The 15366-nt window shown below is 38.4% G+C and overlaps 1 protein-coding gene across 2 annotated transcripts in view; it reads right to left on the reverse strand.

The window, feature by feature from the left end:
- The window catches only part of ASPM (assembly factor for spindle microtubules), a 51411-nt gene that overhangs the window by 32186 nt on the left and 3859 nt on the right, over positions 1-15366 (reverse strand). For both annotated transcript variants that reach the window (XM_031438351.2, XM_031438352.2), the window contains exons 2-11: positions 12255-12398; positions 10602-12096; positions 7271-7375; positions 6691-6837; positions 5504-5749; positions 5195-5262; positions 3022-3163; positions 1411-1541; positions 725-900; positions 61-206 (exon numbers count right to left, since the gene is read on the reverse strand). In XM_031438351.2, the coding sequence (XP_031294211.2) occupies positions 61-206; positions 725-900; positions 1411-1541; positions 3022-3163; positions 5195-5262; positions 5504-5749; positions 6691-6837; positions 7271-7375; positions 10602-12096; positions 12255-12398 (2800 nt within the window). The remainder of the gene's footprint in view (positions 1-60; positions 207-724; positions 901-1410; positions 1542-3021; positions 3164-5194; positions 5263-5503; positions 5750-6690; positions 6838-7270; positions 7376-10601; positions 12097-12254; positions 12399-15366) is intronic.

Here is a 15366-nt window from a genome sequence, read left to right on the forward strand (position 1 = left end):
AGCACAGCATATGGACACATCAATTTTCAGTGAGAGGTTTTATCTTTACTCAATTGTTACCATGCTCATCATTCAGCTGAATTCCTTGGGACTTGAGAATCTGAAGAACAATGTCAACATTGTGCATTTTTTGAAGACGACTTATTGCAGGAATCCTGAGTTTCTTTGAGAGATTCCAGTTTCGTGTGAGAAGTTCCATGATTCGCCTAACAATAGAGGAATTTTCTTATGAAACTGTTAGATAACAACATACATGAACGATGAATTTCATTTAAATACAGTATCACCCAAAGCAGGCACTGGTCACTCACTGTAGTCACGCCAAAGTAAGTTTTGAGGATTCCAGTTTGTCGTGAGGAAGTACTGTGTGACCTGGAGCAAGACACTCTGAGTTTATGTCCCACTGTCACCACATAGAGTGTTACTTAAATATTTGATAGCTTAATTAGTTCCATGCTTTTCCCCAGTTCATATTCTGGGGCATCAGTAGTCCCTACTAAGACCCTGTTACATGCCAGTAGGGAAAAAAAAACGTGGCGAGGAGACAAGGTTTCTAGACCTAAAATTGACACCATTCTCCTGAACTTATCCCAACTTTTAAAAATCTTAAATTTATTTCATTATACAGAAGAGCAAGAAAGATTGTATATGTACAGAAAAAAGTGTTTTCCAGAAAATTTTAGTCTATTCCACTGAGCAAAATAACTCCATTTCTCCTACTTACACGAGGCGCACCCCACACTGCAAGTCGACAGCAAGATTTGTAACAGCAAAATCAAATTCATCAAATGGTGTCTGAACATGGTTCACAGGTAATCCTAATAAGCTAAGGTGACGGGAAAGGTCACCTTCACCGCCCAGGAAGTCTCGTGAAAAAGCCAGAAGGATTTCTTTACTAGCCTATGGAGAAACGAGTGGCAGGTATTATAGTCCAGTGTTAGACTTTTATTTACAATAAAAGCAAATTCTTCAAAACATTCTGTGCATATAGAAATAAAGTAAAATTAATAGTAGTATAAAAAGATGGTCAGTTTCATATTATACAGTAACGATGCAAATCTATTTCCAATTTAAGACTTTTAAGAAAGTGCTCATAATTAATACTACTCTAAAAATTAGTAGGAATTTGATAACATACTAAACTAGGAAAGAAAATTTCCCCCAAATTAATTCCTCAGAGACATAGCTCCATCATTCTCAAATCGAAGCTAAGAACAGCATGATGTGCTGGTGAAGCATCAACCGAGTCAGGCAGGGTCAGAGCTCCTGGTAGGGCTCACCAGGGAGGGGGTCCTGTTCTACTCCAGAGAACTGTTCTTCGGGAAACTCACTTTTTCTAAGGAGAAAATATACAATAAAGCAAGCAAAAGTCTTACATGTGAAACATAAAATATAAAATGAAAACTGTACCTTGAATTCAGCATCTTTACAGAAGAGACAAGGGTCATGGTCAATCAGTCTGGAGATTTTCGCATAATCAAGGAAACAAACCAACAACAACAGCTTTTTCAGTGTAAACTTAGACAGAGCTTCTTCATGACCTGAAATGAAGTACAAAAAGGGCAAAGCAAGTTAATCTGTGTAAGATAGTTTTTTTTTATTTGAAATTATTTTTCTGTATTTATTTATTCTGCTCTGCTTTTAGTCTGCATATTTCTACTAAGGATTCTTGAGATGTGACTTATATTTTAAAGTCAAATTATCTTGGAATTCTTTATAAGATTATAAAAATCCTCATATTAACCTTTCTTTTTTTTTTCTGATATTGTTTGTTCGCTTGCTTGTTTGTTTTGGCAGGGGGAATGTAAATTGGTGCAGGCCACTATGGAAAACAGTATAGTAGTTCCTCAAAAAACTAAAAATAGAACTACCATATGATCCAGTATTTCCATTGCTGGATATAGAGCCACAGAAAATGAAAATGCTAATTTAAAAAGACACATGCACCCCAATGTTCATAGCAGCATTACTTACAACTGCCAAGGTATGGAAGCAACCTAAATGTCCATCAACAGATGAATGGATAAAGAAATTGTGAGATACATACACACAGATACACACACACGCAATAGAATACTACTCAGCCACAAAAAAGAATGAAATTTTGCCACTTGCAACAACGTGGATGGACTTGGAGGATATGATGCTTGGTGAAGTAAATCAGACAGTGAGAGACAAATACTGTATCATCTCACTTATATGTGGGATCCAGAAAGTATAACATACTAGTGACTATAACAAAAAGAAGCAGATTCACAGACATAGAGAACAAATCAGTGGTTACCAGTGGGGAGAAAAAAGATGGGAGAGGCAAGATAGGGGAAGGGGATAAAGAGGTACAAATTACTGTATGTAAAATAAAATAAGCTACAAGGATACACTGTACAACATGGGCCAATATTTTATAAAGCTGTAAGTAGAGTATAACCTTTAAAAACTGTGAATCCCTACATTGTACACCTGAAACTTTATAGTACTGTAAATCAACTACACCTCAGTTAAACAAAACCAAAAACACAAGTTTTACCTGAAAGTATGATAGTAATAATGTGCTAGAAACACAGTCCTAGTAAGCACAATGTGCCTTTCTTAGTGTCTGACATGTATGAATTCATTTGATACTCACAACAACTCTGTGGGGCAGGTACCATGTAATAACTTTCAATTCATGGAGGAAACAGAGGCACAGAGACACTAAGTGTTCCAACAACAAATATTTAATGAGCACCTACTATGTGCAGGCACGAGCCCAGGTGCCACATGTACAGTAGCAAACCGAAACAGCTCTGATCTCCATGGGGCTTGCAGCCTGCTTGGGAGGACAGGGTGGGTAAAGGCAACAGGCAAACGTAATTGCAGTGTTGAAGTGTTGGGGAATGACAGGGAGTGCTGGGGTCAGGAAGGGAGGGCAGTGGAAGGAGAGACCCACTCACATCGGTTTCTCTGGAGGGTGAGGCTTACACAGACAAGAAGAAAGACAGCACAGCGCAGGGAGAGTGCGGCTGGGGCGGAGCTACTTGCCGTCTCTGTACAGATGAGGAACAGTTGGGTGCCTAAACTCCGCTGCAAGATCAGGATTCCAAAGTAAGCGATTCAGAATAAACATCGCCAACCCTGTGACATCACTGTTGTCTTCCAAAGGGATGAGTTCTCCATATATGGTCTAAAAAGAAATTCAAGTTAAAGTCAGGGCTCTGTTATCTCAAAGGAGCACAGGGATGCAGAGGGAAGGGCAGACAACGCTCTTCTAAGAAACTGGAGACACTCCCTTTCCTAAAGAGCACGGGAGTGATGGAGAGACTTGCCCAACAACCTCTTTGAACTGAACATGTATGTTTTGTGCAATTTTTAGTGTATATGGTATACTTCACAATGAAAAAAGACAAATGCTCAGGACTAAGATAAGTTCTTAAAAATCATGTGACAAGCAGTGTTTATAATTTCTTCCTTTAAGTTAAAAAACTATCAAATGTGGGCCCGTTGTTCAAATTTAAGTACAAATTATTATAGTAATTATCATAATTACAACTTTCCCCCTAAGTACATCGGGAAGGCACAACAGACACCTGAATAATTCTAAATTGTCTAATAGTTAACAAATGGAAAACCATCTGTAAGGCAACTAAGATAATAACTTGGGATGTGCAGATCTGTATATAATTAATGATTTTAATGTGACATTAATTTAACATCAATACACTAATTATTATTGATTTTAAAAGCCACTTTCTAGAAAAAACTAAAAACACATCAACACATCAAATTATATTCCATAAACTTACACTGACAAAACTAGACAAAAGCATGGCAAAGTATTAATACCTGCCAAAATAGAGACATTTTAGATTTACTTACTTTTTTTTTTTTGGCCTTTGATGCTTTCCTAAGATCCTTAAAAGCCATGCCTACTAGTGGAACCCTAAAGTGTGGTGGTAAGGGAGAATGTTTTATTCACAGTTATTCATCCCTCCCTTCCCTTTAAAAGGTCCTTTTCCCACCAGATGGCATAGACTTGCTGTGTCTCTTGTGAGAGAATAAATATTTCTGCCTCATTAGTGTTTGGCCAAATAATGCTCTTTGGCCAGAAATACGGGTGGTACTGACGCACACTACATCTAAGCAGGAGCTTTGAAAGGCATTGCAGGCTTCTACCTAGCTCCCCAATTTTTACTTCTGCCACAAAAAAGCTATGTCCCAAAAAAGAGAGATTCTACTTTAACTGAGGTTCTGGAATTACTTGACATGTGAAGCAGAGCCAGTTGATATGTAATTTTCTAATTAATCATTCATTGAAAAAAATAAATTGAATTGAAATTCAATTCAATTGAAATAAGAATTAAAACAAGAAATTGTAGCAATGACACTGTCAAGCGGGGCGACCATAGAGGCTCATCATTCATTCTCTCAGCGCCTCCATTTCTTGATAAATAAGAGCTAGATTATTGTAAAGATTCCTTTCAGTTTTAAAGAGTTTTCTATTACAAAACCTACAATAAATTGAAGTAAGAATAAGACATCCCTCATGACAAAGGCAAAAAGCCTTCAGGAAATATGAGTTTACCAGTAAGACTAAATGAAATGGAAACACTACGGATTTTAATAAAAGCATATATTTTTTTAAACAGCAACTCTTAGTGGCTTTCTAATTCAGTTTGTTTTAGCATTCTAAATATTATGGAACTGTGCAACATGTGAACAACTCAAAGTACAATGATGTTTTTATGAGCAGGGTTCCATCAGAATGGTTCCAATGGCACCAGACTGGTGTAATTCAAATCCTGACCAGTCACTGGCATTCAGCAAGTCACTTAACATCTAAGCCTCTGTTTTGTCAGTGAAGTGGAAATAATGACACACACCTCCTTGGGTTTTATACAGGTTTAAAACAGCCTAGTATCGTCATTGGTAAATACTCACAAAGGAGCTTAATCTACTTGTTATTATATCCAGTATCAAATTACACATATATAAGAAACCGATAGGAAAACTGCTACATAACAAAATGGCAATAGCATATAATGACATGGTCTATTAACCTAATGAGCATTTCTTAAAGGACCTTAAATTTCATACTGAAAGATCAGTTAAGCTAACCAAATGACTTTATAAGTAGAACTATATTTTATTAAAGAGTCTATTAAAAGTATATAATAAAAAAGTATATCTTTTTTCAAAACCAGAAAGGTGTACTTACCTCTAGGCCGATTCGTAGCCACAAAGGATTATATGACAGCAACCAGTTCAGGACTTTCTGCCGTTCTCCTGAAATGCACGTGAAAGGCAAGTGAGGTCAGGGAGAGAAATCAGCGGAAAAAAGGATAATCACTTACAAAGTTAATTTGAATAAAGTATAATTCCACTCTTCAATATATATACATTATCACATTTAAGTATGTGAGATTTTAGGCAGCCAAGGCAAACTATATATACATGTGACTCTGAAATACAAAATTTCTAGCGTGTTTTTAAAGAAGTAAGCGCAAGATTTCTGTAATCTTCTTACCCACATCTTTCCAGAGGTGTCTGTCTTTTCGAACAATTAACCGCTTAGCTTCAATTTCAATTTCAAGCTTTTTCATAGCTTTAACCATTTTCTCAGACGTAAACAAGCGACACGCAGCACGGCGTAATCTGTTCAGCCTGCACCGAGCAGTGTACGTTCTAAGCGACATTTCATCTTTGGTGGGAGCTCTAGGGACACTTATCTTATGTTGACTCTCTACTCCCAGAAGAAGAGTGGTAGCATTTACTGGGTAAAGACAAAAGAAAGAATGTTTCTGGTTAAACAGTATTTTTATACATTTTAAAATCACATTTTCTCTAAAGAGAACTAAAAATCATGCTTTGTTTACTTTTGGAAAAGAAAAGTGACCTTAGAGATCATCTAATCAAAGAGCCTCTTGGTGTAAAAACCCTAGACATGCTTCTCTAACAAAACAGAGCGGTCTCTGCTTGAACTCTGCCACAGTGGAGAAACCGTCCTCTTAAAGTTAGCCTGTGCGGTGCTCTGACAGGTTAAATATTAAAAGGGTTTTTCCGTATCTTGAGTTGAACTGACCCACAGCTTCTGTGGGACAGCAGCCCAGGCGATGCTTCCTTCTCTTGCAGGAGAAGATCCCCCAAGCATTCCGCGGACAGCGTGTTTCCAGCTGGTTCTGCACTCGAGTCTTCTCTTTTCCAGAACAGACACTGAGATGTTTTAAAAAGTCCCCATATCAACTGTTTTTTTGGATTCCTCATAATTATACACGTGCCTACACACGTCTTAAACTACGTTATGGTGGAGACAACATCCCTAAAGTGATCAGGCCGCACAAGACGGTTAAATTGATTCACCAGGACGTGACACTTTATTAATGCAGCGAACACTGAACTGGATTTCTAGGCAGTCATGATGTGCTGTTGACTCAGACTGCATCTTTATTAGAATAGCACCCAGTCACTCAAAAGGCTAGAATCACATCAGCTGCTGAGTGAGAAAGGAAAGTAAAAAGAAAAAGTAAAGTTTGGTACTTTCAGCACAAAATTCTCACCCACACAGCCTTGAGCATTCACGTCAATGGATTAGTGAACCATGCCATTCACTACAATACAATAAACAAATACGTATAATGAAAGAATGAAAAGTCATGTTAGAAATGACCTCGTAAAACAAGAGTATCATTTAATTTAAGCATTAATGATGTTTACCTTCAGAAATACTTGTTTTCACAGTGAAGTCATCAGGCGTTAATATAAAATTTAGCCACCAAGTAAAGCCCTGTTCCTGCTTTTCCTTCCAGCGTTCGTCATAAAACACGTTTTTTGCAGCAAACGGCATTGGGTGCCTAGGAATACCTAAGAACACAATCAGGTTATTGCACAAGAAATTCTCCTTTAAATTATTATACACTCTATAGCAAAAGACCATTTTAATCAGCAAAACCAACTTTAAAACACTGAACAATGTTTGCTTTTCCACTACTTGCTGGAAATGGTTGAAAGCATTTTGGGTATAAAATGTAGTCAAAGTAAAAAGAGAAAATGTAAGGCAGTGCTTCCTGGTTATTGAAAAGCTCCAAGTAATGTGAGTCAATTTCATTAGCGTCTGAGAAAATATCCTACTTATTATCTGAATACACACTTCAACAATTCTTCAAGGCTTTTATTTGACAAAAAAAGTACCAACTCATTTCCATTTGAAATGCAATTAAAACTTCACTTCAGAAAAAAAAAAACAACTTCACTTCATGTCAGGTTTTAGTAGACTTTAACGATATTAAATACTTGCCTGTTTTTAGTGGCTTTATGAAGGTCAAATTAGACTGCGCCACAGGAACAATGGGTCTTGTCCTTCTGATTGTTTTAGAATTAGGAGTTCTGTATCCTAATGAATCTAAAATACATGAGAAAGCAGAATGATAGCATTTAAAAAATGAAATAATTTCCCAAATGAACTGCCACCGAGTTAAAATCTATGCTTTCCACAATCATATCGTTTAGCAAATATTGAATAACCAGTAAGTGCCAGGTACTATGCTATGAACTCAGGCAGTAAAACCTACGTCTGGAAGTTACAGACCAGAAACTATCATTTATGTTGTGTTTATAGAAGCTGCGATTCAGATGCAGCCAGTTCACTGTGTGTTTATTATGTACAGCAGACTCTGTGCCAGGTGCTGAGATGCAGGATGTAGAGATGCGGTACAGAGCTCAGGATGTCTTCAGTCTAGTGCAGAAGTTCAGGAAGAACCACCACATCCTATGTAAAGGAGAATTACATATAAGGGGGTAGGAGGACACGGAGGGGGAGCGCTGACGTCACCTAAAAGGCAGGATAGGCTCCTGGTGGGAGGACACCCGAGCAGTGGACATTACACACCAGGCACAGGGCCTTTGTCAGAACTGCAAAGTGGCCGGAGCCAAGATCACGCATATAAAAAAATTTAAAAATCAAGGCAAAAAGAGGCTGAAAGAGGGAAAAAAGAGTGTAATCATATTAAAAATAACAGTGGCAGCTATTTGAACACTTTGTGCCAGGCACAATCAGAGTCTTGTAATTTAGGTTGCCTCGTGATCGTCACCAGCAACCTATGAGAGATGCACCAATTTTATGGAATTCAGACACTGGAGCTTAGAGGAGCTAAGCCAGTTGGTCAAGGTCACACAGACTAGTAAGTGGCAGAGCTGGACCGTCCAGCTCCAGGGCCCGCACTATCACTCTGTGAAGTACCTGGTTTGTCAAGGCAGGATTTAAGCCTAGGAAGTAACATTGTTATACATACTTTAGAAGACAGTGTGGACGGTGGAATGAAAGGAGTCAAGACAGAGATGGAAAGCTAAAAGGAAGCTATCCCAGAGGCCTACGTTAGCTCCGATGAGAATTCAAATGAACACATGAGTAGTGCAGACAAATCAGAGAAGAGTGATTTTCACACAGGAACTCACAAGACTTAATATCAACTGACAGGCAAGTGATGCAGAATGAACCCCAGATGACAAAGTAGATGATGGGTGGTACCTACAAAGGGAAGCGTGTGAAAGTCACAGAGGCAAATAACCCAAGCGAATGCAGTTCACTGCCTCAAAGGCAGGTTTACACCAGCTCCTGCTGCAACAGGAGACAAACAGAGCAAGCTCAGGCCCAGGACAGAATTCAGCCCACAGCTGTTTGTGGACAGTCTGTAAGCTAGGAAGAGTTTTCACATTTATAAATACTAGTTGAAAAAAGTCAGAACAATTATATTTCATCACACATGAAAATGACATGAAATTTGGTTTTGGTGTCCATGAAGTTGCATCGGCACACAGCGTTCATTTACACACTGTCTGTGGCTGTCCTCCCTTCTACAGTGGCCCAGCTCTGTGGCTGTGACAGAGATCCCATGTCCTGCAAAACCTGAATATTTACTTTCTGAACCTGTAGAGAAAGTCTGCTTAGCTTTGATTCAGAAGAATTGCAAATCTGTGCCAATTGTCAAAATAAGGAACATGATTAAATTGTTACACAATATTGATTAGGTTATAAGGTTCTTTGCATTTTAACATATTTAAAGATTAAAAATACGAGGAAAAGTTCCTCATTTTGAAGCCTTGCAGAAGCTGGTCCTTCTGCAAGGAACCGTTTTACTTTATGGGAACCTCCAGTCATTCACATAAAGCCAAGCAAACTGCCTCCACTGCTGTGCTTCCCTGATTCCCTGTGCATTGCTCAGAGGACTGGGAGCAACTCAAGGGCAGGAATGGTCTTTTCTCCTTGTATCCAGAGCTTAGAACAATGCCTAGAACATAGTAGGTACCTTAATGTTGAATGAATGCATCTTGAAAAACTGACTTCTCTCTCTGCCCTCTTAAGTTTTTCAGAACAGAAAGAAGGCAGAAGCACTCTTAGTGAGTTACCATGCTCATAAATCAGACATCCAATGTGTGCAATCCTCTTTAAACCTTGCAAAGAGGCTCAGCTCAGCTCGTTGGCCACCTCAAACAAACTGCAAGTTCAAGTGTCAACACATCAATGGATTATTTGCTCATTCATTTACTGCGTCGTTCATTCATCATTTATTGCACATCTTGTAGGAGATCAAAATAGATGTGTTCCTTTATATTCAAAGGATTTGTTATTTGGTCAGAACATTTCTATAGGAAATAATAATGCAGGCAAACAAATGTAGTTAACAGGTAGATATGAGATGTTGTATGCTGCATTCAGATTTGCTAAGGGAATGTACCAAGAGGGAAAAGTCATCAGAGAACAGAGTACTTGAAATCAGTGAAAGATCTGAGTTAGTGAGAAAACAACAGATATGAAAATTAAGAAAAGAATACATGGTCAAGAATAAGACAAGGATGCCCACTCTCACTTTTATTCAACATAGAATTGAAAATCTTAGCCACAGCAATGAGGCAAGATAAAGAAATAAAACGAATCCAAGTTGGAAAGAAAGAAGTGAAACTGTCACTATTTGCAGATGAAATGATACTATAATATGGAAAACCCTAAAGACACCACTAAAATACTGTTATTAGAACTAATAAACAAATTCAGTGAAGTTGCAGGATACAAAATCAGTATACAAAAGTCTGCTGCATCACACTAAACACTAAATTTACACTAAATACACTAAGAAGAAACTATCAAAGATTTTTATTGCATCAAAAAGAGTAAAATATCTAGGAGTGAGGGGAACGATGTCCCCAGGAGCCTGGGGTGAGCAGTGGCCTCTTCTGCGCTCCCAGATGCAGAGACGAGGCCAGGTCTTCGCTGGGCCTTTGCAGCAGGGCCTGGACCAACGCGAGGCACGTGAAGTGCCTCCGCTGGGGCAACACTTGGCAGGGCGGGGGGGTCCTCGGTAATCCAGACACGTGTTTCAATGCAATTTTTTTTAAAATAGAAATTAATGCAGAGAAATCTTGATGAACAAAACATCAAAAGTTTAAATAAGAACATGATCACAACACTTGACTTCAGAATTCAGCCCCACACTACATTGCACTAAGCAAATGGGTAAATAAAAAGTACAAGTGAGTTCAAGCCGACCAACAGCAACTTAGTAAACCAAAAGAAGCAGAAAATATGCCCTTTCATGGTACACCTTCATTAAAGACTTTTTAGCAAGACTTACCAGTCTTCTTCTTCAGGTCCAGCTTCCCCCTGTTGTGCCCACGACGCGAGGTGGACGTTATCACTCTTCTCGTGCTTCTAACAGCTGAGGTTTTAGCCTCCACAGGAGAAAAGTGGATCCTTTTGATTTCTTGCACTTCTGTGTATTCTGTGACTGTAACTCTTACATTTTCACCTCCTGTGTTTCCCTCACTCTTTCTTTTACGAGCAACTGAAGCTATCTTTGGGGGAGGAGTTACTACATTTTTATAATTCTTAGGTTTACTTAGCATTGGATCTGTAGCTGGAAGATAAGGATGAAAATCATCTTTCTCGTTTTGATCATCTATTTCTTTTTTACATTCACCCACTACACTGTTGAGACACCTTTTTGCCTTTGGTTTATTAGTCTCCGTTTGGTTTTCTCTGGCAGAGGTGGGCTTTCTCTTAGTAACAGTGGCAGAAAGTATTGGACGTCTCTTAAGTGGTTTATTGTGGCCGTGACTGGGAATAACCTGAACTACAGAAAATTTAGGCTGATCCTGTTTTTTAAAAGTGTAACAGTCTGACTTCATTTCTAAAACTTTGGATTCTTCAAAAATAGCTTTTGGAGATTTTGAACCCTGACATTCAGGAATACCAGGTAAAACTTCATTTTTTCTCCCATCTTGAGGAGACTGTGAGGCCTGAGAATTTACATTTAATAATGGTGATAATTTACATGTTTGCTGAGATATACACACATAGGCCATATTATCTTTTACAAATTGACTTGGGGATAGAGTTGGATTAATTGTCTCTGATTCTACATCATGATTTAGTCCATAATTATCCTTTATGAAAGAATCTGGACTTAAAATTGTCTGGTAAATTTCATGTACACTTTTTGATTCCAAATGTACAGACCTTGAATTACCACTGACAAACGTATCTGGTGAAAGATGGATCACTAATTCTGGTTCATTATAAGCCGCATGGCTATTATTCACAAAGGAATCTGGACTTAGAAAATTTCCTTGGCTTTGTGTAACGTTCAAAGTTGAAGAGTAAGTTGGGGTAAGACTTAGTTTACTATTCTCTTCAATTTGGCCATTGACATTATTTACGGAGTCAAAGGAAGTTTCAGTTAGGACTTTCTCATTAAAATGAAAATCTCTGGAAACGTTGGCACCTGCTACTTCCAACAGCCCCCCGTTCTCAGCTGCAGGAAGGGACGTGTAGGTCGTAGACCGACGCACAGAGAGTGGCACGCGAGTCTCTCCATGGCACTCTTTGAATGCGGGACTAATAGGTGATATAGGTATTTTATTTCCTTCAAGGATTAGAGAATTGTTTTCTATTGGGGAACAGCTTTCACTCATGGCCAGATTTTCACAGGCTTGTAGTGGGCTCCTAACTCTGTCAGCTTTGGGGGAAACACTAAATGTTTTATTAACATTTTGAATATTTGAAATCTCCTTGTTACGACTTGAGGAAGCTGACACTTTCTTCTTACTGATGGTATCCCAAAGACTCCTCTGCAAAGTAAGCAAAACAGACAGTTTGTTGAAAGCTATTGAGTATTACCTTTAAATAAGAAATATTATGTATGTTACTCACTTCAAGACTGTTATCAAAATAATTTTTACATATTATTATTTTCTTAAAGTAAATTACAGAGTGATTAAAACATTACCTTTTTCTTTTTCTGCTCTTCTGCATTTCCTAGTAATATAGCTTGGTGTTTAAGAATATCATTTACAAGAAATGTCACAATCTCTCTTACTCGGCCTCCTTTCAAAGGTGTCCAGGTAATAGAAATAACAATTTTTTCTTTAGGCTGTAATAAAAACAACACATTTTAAATGACTGTGACAGTAGTGATGTATAATAACCAAAACATATTGTATACCATTTAGACTACAGTAGAGGATTAATGATCGTCAGTCACCTGCACTCTACACCCAAATGACATTTAACACGTCAAGTATATTTTCCTACTCTTATCTCATTTCATTATAAGGAAATCAGCTACTAGTAGTAACAAGGCTCACAACAAAATAAAATTATAATAAACTCTCAATTGTATATGAAGGAATGAAACAGTCTCCAAATCACTTTATTTTGGTTCAGTGGTTTTTTTTTTTTAACAACTTAATCATGTATTTCTACTTCCTTAGGATAGGTACAGAACTTCTATTTCAAGTATAATGAGCTTGTGTCAGAAAAGACTTTTCCAAAAAGAAATGTAAAGATGATCAACTAAACCCCTTGTTCCCTGTGAACTTCTCTGAAATCCACATCATTGTTATTGATATTTGTCAAACACTTATTATGCTCCAGGCATAGTCTCAGGTATCTAATAGAACTAGCCTCACCCTCACATCCCTAGGAAGCTGGGACTGTGATGACGCACATTTTACAGATGAGCTCATCAAGGTCCAGAAAGCTTTCTTTGTCAAAGTCATACCATTAGTAATTAGAACCCGGACAGTCGGAGCCCAGAGTTTAAACTTTAACATCTACAACCCACAGCCTGGCGGGAATTTGCCAAATGCAAAACCCTAACATGACAAAACAAACCCTGTGTCTGTTGTTTTTCAGAGGAAAAAAGCCAAATTTTGTTTTATTTATTTAAACAAATTAAAATAGAAGTTTCAGGGCTGGGTGAAGCAGCCGGTGCTGACGCAAAGCTGCAGCGGCTTCTCCAGAAGATCCAGCCACGATGGTTCACGGAGGTGCTGCCCTGAACCAGATTGCCAGTGTGGGTGCAACAGCCTTCTACTGGGAGAAGATGCCACCTTGGACTTCCGCAGTGACAGAGGAGTCAGTGCTTGGCTTCAAAACTTCAAAGGACCAGCTGACTCTCTCCTTAGGGGCTAGTGCAGACAGTGGCTTCAAGGTGAAGCCAGTGCTCAATTTCCTCTTCTGGAAGTCCCAGGGCCCAAAAGAATTATACCAAACCTACGCTGCCTGTGACGATGTGACTGAATTGCTGCAATTTCACCATAAAGCTTGAATGGATGAGAAGCTGCTGCTTATGGATGAGCAAAGAGAGTGGCTTCTTGAGATGGAATCTACTCCTGGTGAAGATGCTGTGAAGATTTAGAATAACACATAAGCTTAGTTGATAAAGCAGTGGCAGGTTTCGAGAGGATGGAATCCAATTTTGAAAGACGTTCTTCTCTGGGCAGAATGCTATCAAACAGCATTGATGCTACAGAGAGATCACTTCTGAAAGGAAGAGTCTATCAGTGTGGCAAACTTCATTGTTGTCCTATTTAAGAAATTGCCACAAACACCCCAACCTTCAGCAACCACCACCCTAGTGAGCAGCCATCAACACTGAGGCAGGACCGTCCACCAGCAAGACGGTTACGACTTGCTGAAGGCTCAGATGATGGTTGGCATTTTCTAGTAATAAAGCCTTTTTAACGTAAGGTAGGTACATTGTTTTTTGAGACATGATGCTATTGCACTCTTAATAGATGACAGTGTAAACTTTTACATGCTCTGGGAAAGCAGAAAATTCACGTGGCTCACTTTGTTGTGAGTTTTGCTTTATTGCAGGTCTGGAACCAAACCCACAATACCTCTGAGGTCCGCCTGTATAGCTGACTTAATCGGCATATCTATCAAAATTCTTTCTCATTGAGATTCAAATGAAATTTCTGTTTAGGATAAATTCAAGAGTGTGAACTCTTACTACTTCTCAATTTATATATAGGACATTTTAAGAGGGGGCATTCCTTCTAAAGAGTTACTGGTATTTAACAAGTAAGTTATCGAGTGCCTAATGGTACACATAGTACCTGACACATAGTAGGCACACATTAAATATTTAAGTGACAAGATTCTTGAATGAATGAAAAATCGACATGGTCTCTGGCTTCTTTATTCTTTCCAATGAAAGAAATTACAAAATCTAAGTGAAAAGACATATACAAAAATGTAAGTTCCAAGTACTGTTACCAATGAAACAAAAAAGGGTCTGAGATTCAGAGCAATAAATAGTGAAGGGGACCTATCATCTCTGAGTGGGTGATAGGAGATTGTAACGTCTAAGCTAAGACAAAGTACAAGAATGAGGTGGACAGACAGAGCTAAGGGAGGAGCAGTTTAGCAGAACATACAGCATGTGCACAGGCCTCATACAAGACGTTGCCTAGTGTAGCTCCAGGAACAGATACAGGACCAGCATGGTTTAATATTAACTAGTGAGGGGGAAATGACCTGCAATCCAGGAAGCTGGAGAGATGAGCAGAGGACTGCTGTATATATGTAATCTCTTTAGCATATCTGAATATTATAAATAACATTACTTAGCTGTACATTTTGTGGCTGCAGAGGTTTCATTTTGTTTTGTTTGTTTGTTTGCCTATTTTATTTAAGGCATACCAAAATGTAGTTCTAGTCTTTTTATTTCTAATTGAAAGCTTAAATCGCTAACCCAGGAAGTGAGCACATTTGGAAAAAGATGCTCAGTGTTCACTCCCTTTTCCTTTCCCTGCCTCCTCCTTCTTTATCCACCTCCCCATGAGGAAGTCCTTAGTTAATCTATAACAATCTATAGACTGAGGCAGTGAGACCAAGTTAGTTCTGAGAGAATTTTAAAGGGACTTATATAACTGATACCTGCTTTCTGAACTGCAGTGAGAGTCTATCAACAAAACTTCATCTATTATGGAGACAAATACTCTCAGAGGTGTAAAAACTGAGTTAAACATAAAGATAAAGCATTTTGCTTTTTTACTCCTTGTAAATCCTCATTTGTTTCCCCTATTCACTCCCCCTTGCTTTTAAACTCT

Source organism: Camelus dromedarius, chromosome 21 (assembly GCF_036321535.1).
Source record: "Camelus dromedarius isolate mCamDro1 chromosome 21, mCamDro1.pat, whole genome shotgun sequence".
Lineage (NCBI taxonomy): Eukaryota > Metazoa > Chordata > Mammalia > Artiodactyla > Camelidae > Camelus > Camelus dromedarius.